This window comes from Pseudorca crassidens, chromosome X (assembly GCF_039906515.1).
Source record: "Pseudorca crassidens isolate mPseCra1 chromosome X, mPseCra1.hap1, whole genome shotgun sequence".
Classification (NCBI taxonomy): Eukaryota; Metazoa; Chordata; class Mammalia; order Artiodactyla; family Delphinidae; genus Pseudorca; species Pseudorca crassidens.
Genome location: NC_090317.1, coordinates 45,220,836 through 45,242,940, shown reverse-complemented (window position 1 = coordinate 45,242,940; position 22,105 = coordinate 45,220,836). Strand labels below are relative to the sequence as shown.

The 22,105-nt window shown below is 41.2% G+C and overlaps 2 protein-coding genes across 2 annotated transcripts in view; both read left to right on the top strand.

Moving 5' to 3' along the window:
- Nucleotides 1-9,416: 9,416 nt before the first annotated feature.
- Nucleotides 9,417-20,926, top strand: TMEM35A (transmembrane protein 35A). The gene is made up of 2 exons (XM_067724224.1): nt 9,417-9,685; nt 19,113-20,926. The coding sequence occupies exons 1-2, from the start codon at nt 9,566-9,568 to the stop codon at nt 19,524-19,526; spliced, it is 534 nt and encodes a 177-aa protein (XP_067580325.1). The 5' UTR covers nt 9,417-9,565; the 3' UTR covers nt 19,527-20,926.
- Nucleotides 9,562-22,105, top strand: part of CENPI (centromere protein I) — a 61,262-nt gene continuing 48,718 nt past the window's right edge. Inside the window, exon 1 of the mRNA XM_067724221.1 lies at nt 9,562-9,685. The gene's annotated coding sequence lies outside the window, so the exon portion shown is untranslated. The remainder of the gene's footprint in view (nt 9,686-22,105) is intronic.

Genomic DNA, 22,105 nt, shown 5'->3' with positions numbered 1-22,105 from the left:
AAAATTGTGCATTCAGTATGATTTTAAATTTGTAAAGAAAAAAATGCATTGGAAGGCAATATGCCAGCTGTTTTCAGTGGTTGCTTCTAGAGAGTAGGCTTGGGGTGATCATTTGCAATTTTTTTCCATTTCTGTACTTTCTAATTTTTTATACAATAGACAGTCATTACATTGAAAATTAGGGGGGAGAGAAAAACACCTAAAATATCAGAGAAAAAAGTGACTTGATGAATCTTGGTGAAGCTCCCATAGTCCAGTATATGGAACTGAGAACTAGATTTCATCAGTTCCCGTGGAAGTGATTTAGACTCTGAGGGACTAATTTACACTAAGCAGATTAATAGGAGACTGGCTTACGAGCCAAATGCCAGTGAGGAATACAGTATCTAGTGACTGACATATTCTTATCTCCTGTATAAGGTTATACCTACCTACTATTGATGTACCTGTGAAACCAAACTAACGATCATTTGTAATTTGAATATATGGAGCTGAATGGTTTTGAGGGAGCTCTTTGGCTGGGTTATTTGTAACACATTTTACCAGATCAGTGTTCCTGTTACTTGAACAATGCTGGATAAACACTGACACTCCAATGTTCTTTTTCCACCATCTCTAACTAGTTGCCAGAATCTTCTGTCATTACAATATTAACTGCCTCCTAGCCTCATTACATGTCACAGTTGCCAAGGTAACAGCTCATCTTACATGAATTACATTCCAGGTTGGTAGCTCCCAGGTGAGATATTGGGAAGCATCTTAATCTCATCTGCAGTATATCTACAAATTATATTTACAAGAAGCCACTTCGGGGAAGAGTCACAGACAGCTAGTTTCATCCACTGTGAGCTTTTATTTTTTTTTAATTTTCAGTTGAAGAGTCTATCATTTCCTGATTTATGTGTCTAATTTTTTCTAAACTCTACCTCTTAGGTTTGGAGATACACATTACTTTTGGGGCCCTTCAGTTTCCTGATAAACGTTAAGGGTTTTTGACAATAGTACTTAGGAGAATGGCACTGGCACTTACTTAGGGAAATCAGGGAATCTTTTGGGAGAGGGAGATGATAGTGCAACATCGAGTGAAGGTCCAGTGGGCATGTAGAGAAAGAGTTAACATAATAGGAAAGCTCTTATGTTGGAGGTGGGAGGAATTACCCTGGAAACTGTCACCAAACTACCTAGCTACCTTTATGTTCTGGTTTCCAGGGTAACACAGATATTTACTACCTCACATTTACATGGCTAGTGCTAATGTTCATTTTCTGACTTAATAAGGTCTCAACCCTTTGCTTTTTATAGTGTTGAAATTTGCAATTCAATGTCAGTATCATCCCAGCACTGACAGTCATCCCTTAGATCTAGATGTAGAGAAATAACATGGGGACACCTATCCCATGTCCTGCTCTACATTGGAATGCCATCAGTACATGAACCTTGGCTTCATGCTTGGGACTCAGCACTGAGGGCACAAATTCTACAAATTACCTAGAGGCTAAAATTTCAGTCCTTTCCAAATCACCATCCTCAGCAAATGCTCAATAATAAAGAGACTCATCTCTACTTTCTTTCCTGATGCTATGTACCTGGATTTCTTTTAAGAGCCATTATTAGGCTGAATGGAATGGTAGAACTAGACTGCTTTTAGGCATGCACCCACTTTTATATTCCATGATTCTGTGAAGAGACTGCTAGATGAAATACTTTCTGCCCCATTCCCATTGAGTTGTTTAAGATACACTATTTGGTTTCTGATCTTATAATTAAGATCTTTTCCAGAGGAACCCAATCACATTGGAAATGAAAGTTGATTATCCAGAACAGCCAATATAATAATAATAATGAGTATCCAGGGCTTCCCTGGTGGTGCAGTGGTTAAGAATCCGCCTGCCAATGCAGGGAACACGGGTTCGAGCCCTGGTCCGGGGAGATCCCACATGCCGCGGAGCAACTAAGCCTGTGCGCCACAACTACTGAGCCTGCGTTCTAGAGCCTGTGAGCCACAACTACTGAGTCCACGTGCCACAACTACTGAAACCCATGTGCCTAGAGCCCATGCTCTGCAACAAGAGAGGCCCCCCCAGTGAGAAGCCCGCGCACCGCAACAGAGTAGCCCCCATTCGCCACAACTAGAGAAAGCCCACTCGCAGCAACGAAGACCCAACGCAACCAAAAGTTAACTAATTAACTAATTTAAGAAGGTAATGAGTATCCAACATTTATTGAATCCTTACTTTGTGCCTCCCACTGTGTTCCGTGTTCTATATGCATTATTCCATGTAAGTACCTATTTTACAGATAAGAAAATTGGCGGCTGTATTTTATAGATGCGATAACTGAGACTTAGAGAAGGATCAGTAACTTGCCCCAGGTCACACAGTAAGTGATGGAACCAGAACTTGAATTCAACTGTCTGGTGCCACATCTCCACTCTTAATCCTTTAACTTTCAGCCAGCGGTTCTCAAATTTTGATGCCAGCATGCATCAAAATTCCCTGGAGGGCTCCTTAAAACACAGATTGCTGGGTCCCATCTCCAGAGATTCTGATTCAGTAGGTCTGGGGCAGGGCCTGATAATTTGCATTTCTAACAAGTGCCCAAGTGGTGCTGATGCTGATGCTGCTGGAGCATAGGACCTGCACTCTGTACTCTACTGCCTCCGGTCAAGAGCAGAAGAGCCTACAGCTGAAATGAAGCACAGGGGGCTTGTGCTCTCCTCATGGCTCAGTGCTCAGGGATCCTGGGGATGTTCTGATCTGCAGGTTTCAGTCACTACCTCTGCCACTCCAGGAAGACCAGACAACTGACTAGAGACTCCACCCTGGGGGAGTACACAGTGCATAGGCTGCTTTCATAGAATACAATATTTCTGGAAAGAACTGGACATATCCTGAGTTAGGCTCAGTTTCTAACTTAGTCCTGACAGCTATAAAAACCTGCTGCATGTATCATGTGATCTTGGTTCTCCTTTGGAAGTAACCTGAAGGGTTAAAATTGAAGCTCAGTATTTGCTGAGTATAGCTACCTGTCAGTTGGGATTTTGATATAACTCACACATTCAGTCTGAGGCTGCGGAGGGGCTCGATTAGCACCACTTGTGAAGCTGAGGAAAGAGCCATTACCTTGCAAGCTCTCCTTAGAGCTGGTTGTTCACACCTACCTTATAAAGAACACATGTTACCTACAGTAGACAGAGGCACACGTTGAACATAACAATTACCCCACCATAACGTTATTTCTCTTTTCATTTTTTCCACCATGTGCCTTGTAGTTTCCTGAGATACAGCTGAGGCCGCTGAGTTTCAAGGCAGCAGAGTGAGGTGTTCATTAGTGTAGCTGCACACTAGAATCGCTTGGACAGCTTTGTAAAAATACCAGTGCTGGGAACCCCCCCAGACCAATTAAATCAGAGTCTCTGCAGATGGGCCCCACTAATATGCATTAAAAACACATTTCCAGGTGATTCTAATGCTAACCAAGTTTAAGGACCAATAATGATCCAAAAATATAGGCTCTGCTATGGGGCAGACTCCACTTCTAGCTCTGCCACTTAGGAAAAGATGGCCTAACCTCTCTGAGCCTCGCTTTCTTCCATCTGTAAAACCTGGCATAATAATTGAACCCATTGGACTTGTTTCATAGGGCTGTCTGGAGGATTAAATGGGCTGGGGTATATAATGCACTGTAATGATACAGTGCCTAGCACAGAGCGATCTCTCTCTAGATGGTAGCCAGTAATAAAATTAAGGCATCCCACTTCAGTCTACAGAGCAAGTCCTCAGATTGTGACCCTATGGGAGATGTGGGTGTTGTACCCACTCTTGGGTGGATCTCACAGTCTTTCAATCAGGACTGCTATTACAAGGCAAATGACTGCAGAACATCTACTGTACATCACAGCAAACCTCTCCCATAACAAACTGAGGAAATGATGCTTATTTGAATAAGACACAAGTAAATGCAAACCAGAAACAAAGTAACATTAATAGTCTAAGAGAGCAGCCCACAAAATACCTCAAGGGAATAATAGACCACTTGGGGTTCTCAGACCACACTTTGAGAATCACCAAAAGAATGCGGGATGATCTGTGCTATAGCTGGTCACCTCATTAGCAGTTACCCCAGAATTTCCAGAGCATTCAGGGGTCACAATACAAAAAAACAACCCAGTTCTGTTGCCTAATGTCTCACTAATTTACACATTTATGTTAACTCTTCACTCTCTGCAGGCATGTGAGTTTGTGAACCCTTGGGCAGTCACCATCCAGAGACCTCTACAGTTGAAGCAAAAACCTACAGATATTTAAGTGGTAAGATGTAAGGAATGAGATGGATCAAGAACAGAATTTCTCAGGCCCTAAGAGACAACAAAGAGGGCCACCTCTTTGTAGGAACCAGGTATAAGGTCTCAGCTCAGTTTCAACTTCAAGTTGAAAAATCCAGTATTCTATTTCACCTCCAGAGCCAGATAAAGAATATCTATCTCAACCAATAGCCAACATCATGATAAATGATAAAATAGAAGTTAGTATAATGTAGTTGTTAACAAAATGAACTTTTGGTTTCAGACCTACCTGGGTTTTATTTTATTCTTTTAAAGATTTTTTTGATGTGGACCATATTTAAAGTCTTTATTGAATTTGTTACAGTACTGCTTCTGTTTCATATTTTGATATTTTGGCCGCGAGGCATGTGGGATCTTAGCTCACAACCAGGGATCGAACCTGCACCCCCTGCATTAGGAAGGCAAAGTCTTAACCACTGGACCACCAGGGAAGTCCCCCTACCTGGGTTTTAAATGCCAGCCCAGGGACATACAGGCATGTGACTTTGAGTAAGTTACTTAATCGAAGCCTAACAATGATAGTTCCTACTTTTTAGGGTTGCTATAAGGAATGAATGAGATTATGTATGTAAAACACCTAGAATGTCATTTGACACATGGTAAGCCCTCAGTAAATGATAGCTCTTTACTAACTTGAAACAAAAGGCAAATACATCCAAATGCCATGATGTGAGTTATGCTGCCGCTGATGTCAGACACTGCTTTGGTGCACAGGGAGAATTTGAGTAGCGGAAGTGCTTAGTAAGAGAAAACACAAATTAACTTGTCAAGTCCTTCCTCTCTCAATAGGAATAGATTCTTTCATAACAATGATTGTTTCCCAGTAGTAACAAGCATTGGCTTTCATGTTTCTTTTTGTGCTCCAAATCATGGTTCCTTGACATGTGGTAAGTGGGCCTCCATTTGTACTCTTGCCCCAGGCCAGGCAAATGTTAGAAGCTGGCCTGTAGCTAACACAGTAAGATGTGAAAAAGAAAGGAGGCATAAGTATTGTAAGGGAGACAAAAATCGTCATTATTTGCAGCTGATCCAGTTGTCGATCCAGAAAACACCCAAGGGAATCAATTGAAACACTCATAGATTTAACAAGAGAGTTCAGAAAAGAGTTCAGCAGAGTGGTTGAATACCAATCAATAGTTTTCCTGTAAGTCAGCAACAACAAGTTAGAAGATATAATGGAGAAAAAAAATCCATTCATGATGACAAAAAAATAGCATAAAATCCATAGGAATAACTTTTAAAAAAATGTATAGGCTCTACACAAAGAAAACAAGGATATTTGTACATCTCTCAGCAACTGGGATTTGAATAAATGGAAACTGATGCCATATTTCTGGATGGGAAAGCTAAATTTTGTAAGATATCAACTTTTAAAATTAATTACATGTTTAATTCAATCCAGTCAAAATTCAAAGTTATTTTACCTTGATAAAGTGATTCTAAAGTTCACCTAAAACAATAAATAGGGGAGAATGGCAAAGAAATTTTAGAAAAAGAATAATAGTGATGGGAGACTTGGCTTATAAGATATTAACATGTATACATAAGTTATAATATTTAAAACATAGTACTGTCACAAGAATCAACAAACAAATCAGTAGGACTGAACAGAAAGCCTTGAGTCTCACCTAGAAAAAGATAAGAACCTGATATACAATAAAAGAAGCATCACAGACCAATGAGGATAGAGTTAGTCAACAATATTAAATGTAAAAAAAGATGAAAGAATAGAACTGCTTTAAGGAAATATAGGCAAATGTTTAATCTTCAGATTGGGAAGAATTTTCTAAGCATAAAAGCAATGAAAAAATCATAAAAGTGTTGTTAGATTTGACTCCATCAAATTTATTGACAAACACAAACTGGAAAAATATTTAAAACATGATTGATGTCATATAGATCTCTTATGAATCAATCAAAAACCACTAACACTCAAAATAGAAATAGCAAAGGACATAAACAGAAGATATACATACTACAAATAAATATATGAAAAAATGTTGTAACACACAAATAATCCACAAAATACAAAATTCGAAATAATGAAATTAGTAAAGATGAAAAATGCACTGATACTCTCAATGCAGATCTGATGTGGTGATGCATATATATTTCTATACTGCTGATCAGAGGGTAAATTTTTTTCCTGGAAAGCTCTTTAGTAATATGTATCGAGTCTTTTAAATATTCATATCTTCTAAATGAATTAAAGGAGCAGCAGCAGCAAACTGAGGAACAATACAGGTTTAAGTTGAGTACCCCAACAGGTGGCAGCCCTGCTCTGGACTTGGGGAGCTGCTTCCCTGCTGGCTCAGTTTCCTCATTCACGAAATGGAGAGAATTAATAGTACTAATCTCACAATACATGCAAGTCACTTAGCATAGTATTTGGCATCCTCTAAGTGATGAGTAAATGTTAGCTGTTATTAAATTTGTATACATATGCATATGTATATATGAAAAATTCATAATTTTGACCTATTCACCTTCTAGGAATTTATCTTAAGGAAAAATTCAGGAATTCAGAAAAAACTGATATACAAGGATATGCAGAAGGAAAAACCATGGAAACAACATCAATATCTAGCAATAGGAGAATAGTTAAATGAATTATAGTATATTCAAATGATGCTGGGGCATTATACAATCATTTTTAAAAGACTGTGTTTTTGAAGACAGTCTAATGATACAGAAAAATTGCTAACAACGGAAAAAAAAGCAGGGCATAAAACTGACTCTATAGTAAGATTAAATTTTGAAAAATAATTTATATATATTTTGTACATAGGTATTTAAGAAAAAGGTCAATTAAAATATTGACCCATCAAAATATTAAGAATGTTTATCTCTGCACACTGGGATAGAGTTATTTTTTCCTTGTAATATTTATTATTCAGTACTTTATACATTTTTATAATTAGTAGAGTTATTCCCATTATCATGTAATTTGAAAGGAAAATAGCATATATATATTTTGATCATTTGCTTAAGTATGTGAATGTGCTTCCCTAAGTACTCATTTTACTGCCATATTCAATGTAGGACATTTGGAAAACAAATTATAAAGACAAACATTTCATTTTGGTTTATTCTTTCCAGTCTTTCTTTTATGTATGAAGAAATTTTCTCCTCTCTAACAAATCCTACTCTCTACTATGCAACAAGCCCATTGGGAGCAGGGTCTATGCCTCATTTATCTGTGTATTCCCTACAGTGCCTAATTCACTTGTATGCACGTTGTAGTCACTCACTAATTTATAGGTCGAATCATAATAAGAAAAGAGTCTGAAATGCTTCCACTATAAGATATAAATGATTGCTAAATCTTAAAGTGTTACCACTCCCCAGGATATTTGCATTTAATTCATCAAATTTTTCCCAATCAAGATATATTAGGATCTGGTGCACAACAGGGGTTGTTCTAGGTACTGTAGGGGATATACAGAAGTTGTTCCTCCCCTTTAAATGCTTATAATCTAAACTAGTTGTGGAGTTGATTAGGAAGGCGGAAGAAGCAAAAAGAGAACCACATCCATTGAGGTATCATTATGTTAGACACTGTGCTAGGCAATTTACGAACATGGAATTCTTAACAACAAACCTTTGAGGCAGAATTTTCATTCACATTTTTTTTTTTTTTGCGGTACGCGGGCCTCTCACTGCCGCGGCCTCTCCCGTCGCGGAGCACAGGCTCTGGACGCGCAGGCCCAGCGGCCATGGCCCACGGGCCCAGCCGCTCCGCGGCACGTGGGATCCTCCCGGACCGGGGCACGAACCCGCGTCCCCTGCATCGGCAGGGCAGGCGGACTCTCCACCACTGCGCCACCAGGGAAGCCCTCATTCACATTTTATAAATGTAGAAATGGAGGCTCAGATAAATGACTTATCCAAGTTCACAGAGTTAGTGGTAGAGCTGGGATTGAAACCCTGGACCTTCAGGGTCTGATGCCAGACTGTTCTCTCTTTCTTAATGAATATTGCCTCTTAAAAAGGTGTGTGTGTGTGTGCACGCGCACACTGTGTAATTACAGTGCTCGGCAGTATCAGGTAAGTGCCCTATTTACGATGCAAAATATTATACAGAGAGGCAGTAAAGCAATGGATAAGAACCTGGGCTCTGGAAATGACTGCCCAGGTTTGAATTCTGTGTCTCCACTTACTAGCATATATACTCTTGGGCAAGTTACTTAACTTCCCTGTGCCTCAGTGTCCCATCCATAAAATAGGAACTCATATCTAGCTCACAGTGTTGCTGTTAAGATGAAATTAGTTAATACAAGTCAAGGGCAGTGTCTAGCACTTAGTAAATGGTCAATAAATATTGGTTACTATCACAGGAAATCAGAGGAGGGAGAAATCATATCCAGCTAGCAGTGGATCAGGGAAGGCAAAGGAGGTGACATTGAAAAAAAGGCTGAATGCTAATGAAGAGTGATAGAGCAGGGAAAGGGAATGTAGGGGAGGTAGGAAATCTCAGGTTGGATGGGACCATGAGTGGATAGGAGATGAGGGGTGGCAGTGGGAATTACTGGAAGATAAACCTCTGAAGAGAGGCAGAGGTCAAAATGTGGAGGCCCTTAAATGCCAAATTTAAAATTCTGGAGTTAACCACTGGGCAATGGGAGCCATGAAAGGTTTTGGAGGAAGAGGAAGATAAAGCCTTCTTTGGCAGCAATCAAGCTGGACAACTTTGCAGATTTATCCTCGAGTGTTACCAACTGCAGAAACCACCAACTCTGAGGACTAATGTTTTGACTGAGGGAAAGGAAAAGGAGAGAGAAGGGGGGAGGTTGGAAAAGGGGGGTGAATAATTAAAGGACTATACAGATAAAAAGCACTCCTGGTGCGAAGTGATAGAACGGTCTTCCTTAATTCCTCATTGCAGAGGCAGTCCAGGGACTGAACTCGAAGCGTAACCTACCTTTTCCCCCATTTAAGACTTGAAGTTTCCACCTCAGTTTAGGACTTCATTTAATATCGAGACTGTGCTTTTGGCCAGTGTGGAGCAAGCGTAGGGCATTAGGACCCAGCGATTGTTGTAGTGAGAGAGGTTGAATCTCGGTCTCTCAATTTTTCCCTCGAGCTCCCTCCTCTCCCTTTGTCATTCTAGCTGCCTTCTGCCTCCGCAGCGTCCCTCTAGCTCTCTCTGTGCTAAGTGCCTGCGCCTTAGACAGGGTGCGCAAAGCAGCAGTGTTAGTCGGGACCTGCCTTGGTGACCCCATGGCATCCCCTAGAACCGTAACCGTCGTGGCACTCTCAGTGGCCCTGGGACTCTTCTTTGTTTTCATGGGGACTATCAAGTTGACCCCCAGGCTCAGCAAGGATGCCTACAGTGAGATGGTAAGTGAAGCAAACGGGTGATGAGGAGCGCACCCCCAAGGGATGGCGAGTACCTCTCCCCTTCTTTCCTTCCCGGTCCATGGTCCCAGCCCTTTCACCCCTACCCCCACCCCTGACCCTCCCTTCTCCCCAACAACTTTGCAGCTGGGAAGGAGCAGCTGGATGAGAGCGATTTCATTTGCAGGCTATGCCGGGAGCAACTGTTTTGGAGCCACTGAATGCCAGTTGGGGGAGGGGTTGCCCAGTGAGTACCCCCACCCCCAAGTAAACCGGAGGGCTGAGACCTGCGTAACACCTGTCATTGGCAGGAGTCCTCCCCTCCTTCCAGCACACCCAAAGTCCCGGCAGCCAATCTGCAAGTCTGATTCCTTCCCTTGGAGCTAAGAGTTTAGCAAGCTGGAGAGTTTATTTATCTTGGGGAAGAACAAAAGGCAAGGAGGAAAGAGCTGAGGGCGAATGGGCTACTGAAACAAGCAATTTTTAGGGGCGGGGAAGGTATTCCTCATCCCTGGCGGAGAGCCGATGGTGTTCCCCTAGCTGCCTGGGTGTGTGTCTATATCCTTGAGACAAAGCCGACTTGACCCAAATAAAGGTCACCGAGAGCCTGCTTCTTCCCCTTCTCTCAAGGGAGAGCTGGATATTTTGTTTTATTTTGTTTTGTATATGGGCTAATCTGCAAAATCTGTAAAGTCTGCTTTTCCTCTCCTGCAAAATAGTCCTTAATCCCCACCTTGTCTCCCGTGGATGCCCAGGGCCAGGCCCTCTGCAGGTTTTCCCCTCCGCAGAGTTAGAATCATCTGAAGGTGAATGGCCAAAACATCTCCTCTGCAACCTGGGGGCTGGGCTGCTCTCCACAGTTGGGTGTGAAGAGGACTTGTTCCTATGCTGTGGAGTACGAGGTGATGGCAGGGGATGTTTCCAGCACTTCCGCTCTCGCTTCTCCCCCTGTCACTTTGCCTCTTCATTTCCCCGCCCCAGCTGAAGAGAACCTGCTTCTCATTGCTTTTGCCAGGCTGCCAGTAATGGGAGGGAGCCCATTAATGGGTTCTCAAGGTCAAGAAGGAAAAGAGCTTAGGGGAGGAACAGGAGGGAGAGAGAAGAAAGACAAGAGGGATTCCCCATTAGGGCTAACGCAAGGAGGAATAGCTCCACACATTGACAGTTGACAGGAATAAATAGCTCTCCTGGAGCTCACTGCGGAGCCTTCCAGAGCCCCTCAACGTGAGCTGCAAGTGGATGGAGTCTGGCAAATTGTAGACGCTCAGAAATGTTTGCAGGCAGCTCTGGCTTCTGTCTCAGGGTTTGAGCTGGTGTTTCCCATGTCTCTCTCACCACAGGATCACCTTGGCGTCGGGGAGGGTGGCTGGGACTCAGGGGCCAAGGTCTAGCCCCAGTTGCAAATCCTAATGTGTTTCTCCTTCCCCCTTTCCCTCCTCCCAGAACATTTGACCAGATGGAATTGAAATCAGGTCAAAATGAGTATCCAAGGCAGCCTGCATTGGGGAGGGGAGGGGAAGTGGGGTAGCAGAAGCCACCAAAGGCAGAGGGAAAAGGTGGAGGGGAATTGCCACTATATTTTTGTCTTGGCAGCAGTAGTTTGGCGTTAGATTATAAATAAATGCATATGCTCTTGCTTTTCTTTCCTTTTCATATATGCATACATTTATATGTTTATGTGTGTGTGCCTTGGGTATATTTAAGCTTTCCCTTGCCTTAGGGACATAGTACCCCTCTTCAGTATACTCCCTGTCTCCCTATATCCTGCTCAGCTGCTTTAGAGGCCTCCCAAGCTGCACCCTAAGTACAGTGTTAGGTTTTGCAGGCAATCCAACTAAGATGGAGTCACCGGGAAGCTTCCTATCAGCTTGGCAGGAGCTCATGAGGAGGACCAGCCACAAATGGGTTTTCAGTAGGTTTCTTCCTAGGGCGTGGAGCTGTCTATTACAGTTCAATGAAAGGCAGAAGAAATATATGACGATTCCATATCATACAAAGGAACATATTTAAATAGGTATAATCTAATACAGCAGTACAGAACCATTGTGTGTGTGTATGTATGCACAATTCCGTGCTTCTGTGCTCAGGGGCATCTGGAGGCAATGGAAGAACTATATCTAGCTGGGAGGTAAACTTCACAGTAGCATGAAGCTTGAGGAGGATTTTCAGACCGCCCGTTTTCCAGGGTCCCCTCCTGCATTGAGCATTGGGCCCCAGGCTAGAGATGGCTTTCTGGCATAGGGCCCACTGCATAGTGCCTGGGCCGGCCCAGCTTTATTGTTGAATCCATAGGGAGTGGGGACGATTCAGTTCTAGTACACAGAAGTTGCTCAGTTTATATTTGTTGAGTGGCTGGGTGAATGAATGAGTCATTGTAGCATTGTCTTGGCTTGTCACCACCCTTCAGATTTCTCTGGTTGGCTCTTGATGATGCAGTTCAGAAGCCATTTCTTGCCCAACCAGAGATCAGCTGGGATGACTCTCTGGGATTTTCTGTTTTGCATTTAGGAGTGATTCCTTTGCATTGATGGAGTTAGTCATGTATTGACTGCAGTGGCTTTTTGTATAAAATCTCAAGGTGTTGTTGTTGCTCTTGTTGTTTATTCTTTAAAACATCTCTGTGAGGTAGATTTATTTTTTAAAGTTATGCTTATTTTACTGATGGATAAACTGAAACAGAGCAAGTTTAATGACTTATCCAAGATCCTAGGGTAAGCTGCTGTTGGAGCAGAGATTAGAAACCAAGTCTGTGACTCAGTATTCCCAGTAGAGGAGTCATTATGGTTACAACTGCTTTTTTGGATGTCAGAACTTACAACCGATTCTTGAAAATATCTGGCACATTTTTTCTCCTTTTTTGGTACCAGTTTAACTGCCCCAATCCCATATTTTGGGGTTTCATTTTTACTTCGAAACCAATTTTTCAAATTTAGAGTTGTTTTTTTTTTTTTTGCTTTTCTGTCAACTATTTTTTCTTGTTCTAAAGCCATTAGTGTTATGCTTAGGTATTATCCCCTGCATAGAAAATCACTGCTAAAAACCAGACAAACAAATGACTATGAATTTCTTTCCTGTCTCTACTGGGGAAGTCAGGAAAGGTTAGTGGAAGGAGTACAGACTTTGAGTCATGTAGGTTTGGGTTCAAGACCTGACACTCTTAGTGTCTGTCTCAGTTTCCTCATCTGTAAAATGAGGATAACAACCTACCACAGGAATTTGTTGTAAATATTAACTGAGATTACATATGGAAGCATCTAGTACAGTGTATGAATATGGTAGGTGTTCAAGAAATGCTCTGGGTTGAGGTGATGATAATTGATTCTATTTTACTCAGTGGTTTCCTGACTAATTCAAATGGCCAGTTTAAGGGATTGAAATCAGGCATGTAAAAGAGCAAGATGCTATTTCCTTATGCCATGGTGAACAGACCTCTATGCAGTCAGCTAATATAGAAAACTCCACACTTGCTGCTGGGTAATACACAGTGGATCCCATGCAGAATTTCCGGATGCCTCTCTTGAATAGCCTGTTTGGTATGTGTCACTCCATACCTCCTCCCAATTTAGCAAGTGTCATTATAGAGTACTCTAAATCCCACGTGAATTCAACACGACTGACCACTCCCCTGACTAAATGCCTTCATTAATTCACTTGAAATTGTGAGACAGCACTTACAAATGCTGCTAAGCAGTTTAACATATGAATGGTTGACTTGCTCTAAATTTGGTATTCAGCTCTTTGTGACAGTGGTTCTATCCTGTAAGCACAAAGGGCCACAAATGGAATAGTAAGAAAACACCACAAATCCTGTCACATTGAAGCTAAAGGATTTTGACCATGAGGAAGAGAGGGCAAGTCTCTGACAGGGCAGGTCTCTGCCACTTGTTTGCATCCCCTTATAGGGAAGGTTTGTTGTTGATTTGGATGATTTGCTTATTTATAGTTAAATGCCCTCTGGTATTTCCCCAGGGTTTGTGTAGCCCTAGGAAAATACTCCAGATAGGTTTGGGCAGTTTATTTAATGTCCATAGGCGATCTTTTATACTTCCAATCACACTATTAATTGCTTTCCAACTACATAATAGTTGGAATGATAAGGTAATAATACTAAGATAATAATAATAAGATAGTAATTTACTGATGCTTAGACTGTTCTCTGAGGTGTTACAGTACGTTTATTCCCTCAGAGAGGCAACTGACCCTGAGATGTGAAATGACTTTGCGTAGTTCACACAGCTAGCCATCCTAAGCTAAACTACATTGACATTTGTGCCAGGGAGCTTATAGCCTCTCAATGGCCAACAGCTGTGCTTGTTTCAGAGCGACTTTTGACTGACAGTGGAAGTCAGACCCTTCTCCCCTTAGATGCAATCTGGGAGGGATCCACTTTTGTTAGTAGGACCAGGTTTGCCAGCTTCCTTTTTAGGTGGGCATTATATGACAGTGGAAGGTAGAACTGCTTAAAAGGTGTTTTTCATTCACATGGATATTTGGCAATTAAACATGTGATGGTTTATTATTGCATTTAAGAAATGATCTATGATTCACATATGGCTATTTTTCCTACAGAGATTCAGGAAAATCATACTTGAAACAGTAAATTTTGCAGCACTTATGTAGCCTTTATGATCTAAGGTATCAACCAGGCTGAGATTTTTAGCCAAAATATATTTTTGTCAGTGTCCTCTTTTGCTTTCATATAGTTTTTTTCCCTGTAAATTGTATTGAAGTATAACATACATACTGAAATGTGCACCTAAGTGTATACAGCTTGAGGAATTTTCAGAATCCCCCTGTGTAACCAGCACCCATATCAAGAAGCAGAACATGACCAGCATCCTAGAAACCTCCCTCCTGGCCCCTTCCGATTACTACCTCCCCAAGGGTAAATCCCAACTCCAACAATATAAGTTAGTTTCACCTGTTTTTGAACTTTATATAAATGGAATTATACAGTATATTAGCTATTTTTTTTCTTTTACTTAACTAGCATAAATGAACTAAAGTAAACCAGTTGTGAGCTGCTCAAGTTTAATGTAATTAATATGAGATCATGGCCCCTGGGGTGTTGTGAAGAATAAATGATAAAAAGAAAAAAGGTATAACTAAAGAAAGGCTCCATATGCTTTTGACTCATGTCTGAATCATATAGTCTCATACTATAAAAACGGACCTGCTTGAATCATTGCTATTATCATTAAAATAATTACTGTGGCTTGCAAACATATGGATTTCTAATTGTGTGGTTCATTAATGATAAAATATGTGTGTGTGGACCTTGGTTGATGCTATGACGTTATGATTCTTTGACCAAATCTCCAAAATGCTCATTTAATTTACAAAAGGGGAAACTGAGGTAATAAAATACTTAGTAATTTTCTGCAAGCAATTTAGGGGCAAAACTAAAATTGGAATTTAGCTTGTCTTAGCCCAAGGATATTGCTAGATGACTGCCTTTGATTAAAGGGGTTTGAAACATTTGACTAAACCCTTCTGTCTCCTGCTTCCTTCCTCTATAAGGAAACTATGGTTTCAGGGTCTGGGCAATGAAAAAGAAACAGACATAACAAAGTGAGCTTCCAGAGCCTTTTGGGAGAGTGACTCAGTCAACTCCCTTTATTCTTACTGTCAGAACAATTAAAGTCGTTAGAGATCTAATTACTATAGACTTAAGACACATGACCCTTCTGTTGTTGGAATTGAGGTGGCCCAGACGAAGTATTGTTGCTGCTGGCAATAGTAGGATACTTTTGATGTCTCTATCCTACTCCACAGGAGAAAGAATAAACGGCTTCCTAGACTGTCAAACCCTCATCCAAGCTTAGTCCCATCTCTAACAAGTTAAACATTCCCTGTCTGGAGTCGTGGAGAATAGATGCTATCTGTACCTACTCAGCTTTGAACTAAAGATTTGATGAAATGGCTTATCCACATGCAGTTTCCTCTTGAGAAAAGAAGGAAAGAGGCAACTGCTGCATAAAAATATCTACAGCCGCAGTTTAAGAGGTTAGATAAACAACTGAAAAAGTAATATGTAGTTAGAGCAAATGCAGAGAACAATGATCACTGAAGTCATAGGAACTTGATTTAGAGACCTGAAATTTGGCCTACAGATTTCACTATAGTATAGATAAAAATATATTCCTAAATGATGGGTGGTTAGCCCTAGGCAAAAAAGGAATGTTTCCAGAAGCCATTCAGTCAGCATCTGGAAATCTTGGCTGTGCACTGGCTGTAAGAAGCTCATCCTGCTTCCTGTGTTCATTATGTCAGAAGGTTACACTTAGGATTTAGGAACTGCCTCTTGGGGAGCTTTGTGTTGCTAATTTTAAAAGGTCCTAGCTTAAAAGTGTTAAGGAAAACTCTTGGGTCTAGATTTCTTTCCCTTATGCCCCCCTGCTACCATCACCAGAGTGTTGAGGGAGAGAGAGTGGGCAGGTGACATCTAGGTTAATAGTGAGAGGAAACTGCCAGATGCCCTAATCCTCGGCTCAGCTCTGCTCCACATGGGTCTAGCTCAGTTCAGCCCAGGGTTTTACTCTGCCTACTGGTCAACCTCTCTCCTAATTTCTCTCTGAAAATCCCTGATTTAACCTAAAATGGGAAGAGGGAGGAAGAACGACTGATACTTTGTGTTTCACTATATGCTCAGGAACAGGTTAGGGACTAGAGGTGAATAAAGGTAAATAAAGACAGGATCTGACAGGGCTAGGATTCGGAAGAGGTGTGAGGCAGTGTTGTGCAAGTGCAGAATCAGATCCTGCCTCTATTTAAAGTTGTGATATTTTATTTGTTGTGGATATTATTTACCTTAATCAATGAGTGTTTTGGTGCCTTCTTAAATTTTACACTCAGGGGACATAGGCTTACTTTATCTTAGTCCCAGCCCTGCTCAGGAAAATGAGGCTCAGAGAGGGCAAATAATTTGCCCAGGGACACCAACTAGAAAATGACAGATATCGGATTTGAAGCCAAGCCTGTTTGAATCCAAATCCATTCTATTTTTTACTAAACCACTGGTCTTGAAACAGTACTCATAAAGGACTATCTTGTGCTACTCATGATAATTAATCCATGAAATAAAGGTGCATTCACTAGAGAAATGACTTAACATTTGTTCCAAACTAGAGTGTGTGAACACTATTCTAAGCACCAGATGCTACTGACAGGTCAAGTTGGCTTTCTGCCTGATTCTTGTAATACTTGTCTTGCATCTGGTGCTTTTGACTATTCTCTTCTTAAAATTTTTGGCCCCTATGACCCCATCTCTCCTGGTTTTCCTCCTACTTTTCTGACCACACTTGCTTCTGTTTATTTTGTGGATTCTCTTCCTCCTCCCATTTTTTAAATGTCTGTCACACATTTTCCCACTGTATACATTCTACCTGGGCATACTGATAACTGTCAATTCTGTATCTTTACCCTCTATTATTGAGCTGCCTACTAGAAATCTCCACTTAGGTGTCTTAGAGATACTTCAACTAAAAAACTCCAAATTGAGTTCCTCATTCCTTCCTGCCCCATCCCCCTCTTCTTCTGGATGCATTCTTGACTTCTCCGTTTCCCTCAGTGTCCACATCCAATGAGACATCAATTCCTGTTGATTGTGCATTCAAAGTATCCTTGAGTCTCTCCCCTTCCCTTTATCCTTACTGTCATTACTCTAGTCCAGTTCTCTCACCTGATCTCCTGGCTTCCAAGCATACCCCTTCCAATCCATCCTCCATGCTACTTCCAGAGGGACCTTCCTTAAAAGCAAATTATGTTGTTCCCCTGGCTTATAGGATAAAGTCCAGCTCCACAACGTAACAGTCCATGATCTGATTCATATCTGTCTTCTCTGTCTCATGTCTCACCCTTTCCCCCTTCCTCCCCCAACCTATGCTGAGCTGGGGCAGTGTTCGAAACACACCAGTCTATTTTGTGCTTCAGGGCCTTTGCTCATCCAGCTTCCTCTGCCCTCGATGCCCTTCCTTTATTGATCTTGCAAACATCCGCTCTTCTTTTAAGATTCCACTCTAGCTTTTCTCAGTCCCCATCTAGGGAGATTTGACCACTCTGGTGTGCCTCCACTGTACCTACTACATAGTTTATTTCAGCACCCATAACACTTTATTGCACTTATGTACTTCCATAGCTTTTCTTCTCATAAACTCAAACTTCAGGAAGGCAGGGCTTTTGAATGATTGATGTCTGTGTCCGGAGTACCGAGTACAATGCCTAGCACAGGAGGCACTTAATAAATATTGAATGAATTAACGGATACTTCATGAAAACAAAGTAGTGGGCAAAACCAGAAAGACACTTGATAAAATCTCATCAATTTACTACAAAATGAGGATTGGGTCAATCTGAATAGTGAAAAATATGATTATCTATTACTCTAAGGTCAGTATAATTCTATTACTTTGTAGTATATCCAGTGCCTCCCTTCTCTGTTCCATGATATCTGCCTTTGGGCTACAATTAGACCTTATACAGTACTCTATTATATACCACTAACCGTGCTGCTTTATAATGTTGTTTATGCATCTGTTTCCCCCCACTACACTGAGAGCTTCTTGACCCTATCATATTCATCTCTATATCTCCATCACATAATCCATAATAGGTATTCAATAAATGTTTATTGAATTAAAATTAATGAACTTGAACCAGGCTAATCAAAGTAGTGTCTTGTAAAATCCTAGGGATTTATCTCAATGATCATAAGAACGATTTTTGTCTTACCATATTTTAAAGATATATAAGGGGCTAACATTTGCATACATTTAAATTTTTCTGTTTGCTTAGCACACACTTTTTTTATTTTTACAGATTCCACAAATGTAAACTCCAACTCAGCTCTTTTTTGAATTAACACAGATTCCAAATTAGGGAAGTCCAAATTAGTGAGGCTTTACCGCCTTGTCTCATTTTTGTTGGTATTCATATGCATCTGGGTTTGGACAAGGTAGGCACTAGAAAATGTGGATATGGCTAATCGGTACCAGTTTTTATGGGCCCAGTGAATTTTCTTTTAAATTCTTAATGTTGTTTATGATTTATGATCAGAAAAAAAATTTTTTAATAAAAGGTGCTTCCACTGCAGGGGGCATGGGTTTGATTCCTGACTGGGGAACTAAGATCCCGCATCCCGCCCACATGGTGTGTGCCCCCCCCCCAAAAATTTTTTTTTAAACTATGAAGCCAAATTCTCTTACCTTTGGTGCTGTTACTAAGGTTTAAATCACAGGGATCTCAACAGATTGCTTGCTTTTTTCCTTAATTACAAGGCTTTTATTTAGGGGGCACAGTAAAAAAAGAATATGACACGCTTCGCTGGTGTGGAAAGGGAATGGTGGGGAAGAAGGACCTTGCTTGTGTTTTCTTCATTCTAATGTTAAAACCATGGTTAATGCAGCGATTTCCTTATGGTATTCCACTCTAGAAACGTGCTTACAAGAGCTATGTCCGAGCCCTCCCTCTGCTGAAGAAAATGGGGATCAATTCCATTCTCCTCCGCAAAAGCATTGGTGCTCTTGAGGTGGCCTGTGGCATTGTCATGACCCTTGTGCCTGGGCGTCCCAAAGATGTGGCCAACTTCTTCCTACTTTTGCTGGTGTTGGCTGTGCTCTTCTTCCACCAGCTAGTCGGTGATCCTCTCAAACGCTACGCCCATGCCCTGGTGTTCGGCATCCTGCTCACCTGCCGCCTACTGATTGCCCGAAAGCCCGAAGACCGGTCCTCTGAGAAGAAATCCTCGCTGCCAGGGAATGCGGGGAGTACCGGCAATGCGGGAAATACCGAGGAGCAGCCGTCCTTATATGAGAAGGCCCCTCAGGGCAAAATGAAATTGTCGTAGGAAAGCGGAAGTGCAAAAAAGTGGACCTTCCAGGCAGTTGCCTCCATGACACCCAGGAAGATGTCAGTGTGTGTTTTTCATTTGATTTATTTATCTTGGGGGAAAAGGGACAAATATAACCTACAAATTAATGGCCCTATTGGCTTGTGTACACCTATACCCTAAAATGACCTCCCCACATAGATGTATGTGCACCACCTTTAATCACTCTGGGGCAACTCTCACATCTTGCTGCATGTACATGTATATGGCTAACTATTGAAGTGTATTTGTGAGATGGACTCCAGCAAGCATGTGACTGTGAGATTAAGTGTGGGAAAATGTTACTTACTGTGTGTGTGTGTTTGCGTGTTTGCACACACGTGCGAAGGAGAAGGCTCTGATCTTGAACTAATCCTGCATAGGTATCTTCCCTTTATCGACTGATTCTAGTGAAGGCAGAATAAAATAAATCTCCTATAAAGAGAACGCTACTTACTTCTTGGTATAAAACAAACTATGTATTCCCATGGGATGGAGGAATCCCTCACTAGATTAAGCTGAAAACTTAAACCTACCACTTTAGGAAAAATTTCCTTCAATTTGAGACACTGAGTTACATGTAAAATGAATTAACTTCTACTTTAACAGTTGTTTAAATTGTAAATACTCCATACTGAGTTTAATTAAAATAAGGGAAATGTGCAGTCAATAGATAATCTAATTCTTCAAGTGATAAAATTAGAAGTTTCACCTTGCCTTTGTCGGAGCCCAACCTACTAAGCTCCTTTACTCACACTTGGAAACTGAAACAGTAAACTTTATATCGGACATCTTTTTTGGATTTTCTTAAGCCAAACGCTGCCTCACTTCCACTATTCTCAGCAGCTAACCAGGATTTGGCAGCTGCTCCACTGTTGTGGTTGAGGGAGCAAGGATTAGTCCCGTTAGAAGTCTGTGAATCTCAAACTAGCTGTTCTCTTAAATCATCTGAAATTTGACAGAGGAGCCGTATCCAGTGTTTCTCTGCCAAACAGATTCACTATTCCTATTGAATTTTCACTAAGCTTTGCTAGTGTAAGCAGAGATCCAAGTTACCCCCACAGCTGTCTCCTCTACACCTCTTTATCATTCCAGTGAGTTGAGTTTAGCTGGGGGAAGGACATTTGATATAGGTTAGTTGGATTGAGCAGTATGAAAATTTGCTTTCTTCATTACGTACTGCTGCTTCTCCTTGTTAGATGTACTTTGATGGTTTTAATATTATTGTGCCAGGGATAGGGAAAGGGGTGGGAGTGTTGTGTGTGGGGGGAGTACAAATTATTGTATTTTCTTCGATATCATTGTTCTTGTTGATTGATACCTCTCTGTCTTATTTCTCTCATTCTTTCAAAATAAAAATTTTTGAAGTTTGGAGGAAATGGTCTGGACAAATAATGAAAATCTGGAAAGAAAGGGTCATGTCATGGGATTCAGGTTGTCTTATTTTTGAGTGGATGAGGGAGGAGAATAAAGAGAAGGGGGAGTACAATAACTTAATATACTAATGAGGTTACTAACTTTCCAATCTCATTTAAGTTTCCTCACACTTCTGTGATGTCAGCACATAAGACAGAAAGCCACAAAATTAGATCTCAATACAATTCCCAGGTTTGGGGAGTTCTGCTTTATTAGGTGATGCCAAGGGAAGGTAGAAGAATGATTTCAGAAATAATTGCAGGTATATTAAGTAAAGATGAACCAGTGTCTCACTATATATGCATCCACAAACTGGCATAAATTCCAGTGCCACAGACTTGTCACATTAGGCAAGTTATTTTACTACTCAGGGCCCCAATTTCATTTACAAAAATAAGAGGATTGAAGGCTTAAAATTCTTTCCAATTTACATTTGAGTATGAAATGATTATTAAAAAATGACTCGAGAAATTTTCAGTTTTACTAGATAGGAAGATCAGCTATCATAGTAAATATTGAACACTCAGTTCTCATACATGATTAAATATGATTTCTTGAAAGTACTTTGAAAACAATGTAAGATGTGGTAAATAATCATTTTTTGCTGTAGTCTTTCCCAAATACATCAACTTAGTCTGATTCTTCATCTCTCCCCAAGATTGCGAAGTTTCCTCCCACACTTCTATTTTTATTTATTTATTTTTTTTGCGGTACGCGGGCCTCTCACTGTTGTGGCCTCTCCCGTTGCGGAGCACAGGCTCCGGACGCGCAGGCTCAGCTGTCGTGGCTCACGGGCCCAGCCGCTCCGCGGCATGTGGGATCTTCCCGGACCGGGGCACGAAGCTACGTCCCCTGCATTGGCAGGATTCTCAACCACTGCGCCACCAGGGAAGCCCCCTCCCACACTTTTGCCTATAGTTTATGGGTATATTTTCGCCTCAAAAAATCAGTGAGAGTCATTAAATTTTTATCTTTCTTCTCCAGTTCCTACTCTAGTAAGAGACTAAACTAGGGACTAAGTTCAGGTCTCAGACTAAGCCCTTGCTGCTGTTTTAGCCAGTTTCTTTAAGGTCCATCGATTCCTCAAAGTTAGGAATCTTTACTTGTTGACTGGCCGGCTACCTACAAGATGCCACATCTGG

What these genes read in the sequence shown, in the direction of transcription:
- TMEM35A (XM_067724224.1), top strand. Translation starts at nt 9,566, where the DNA reads ATGGCATCCCCTAGAACCGTAACCGTCGTGGCACTCTCAGTGGCCCTG. An exon ending in AGGATGCCTACAGTGAGATG is followed by an intron (nt 9,686 to 19,112) that starts GTAAGTGAAGCA and finishes ATTCCACTCTAG; the next exon opens with AAACGTGCTTACAAGAGCTA.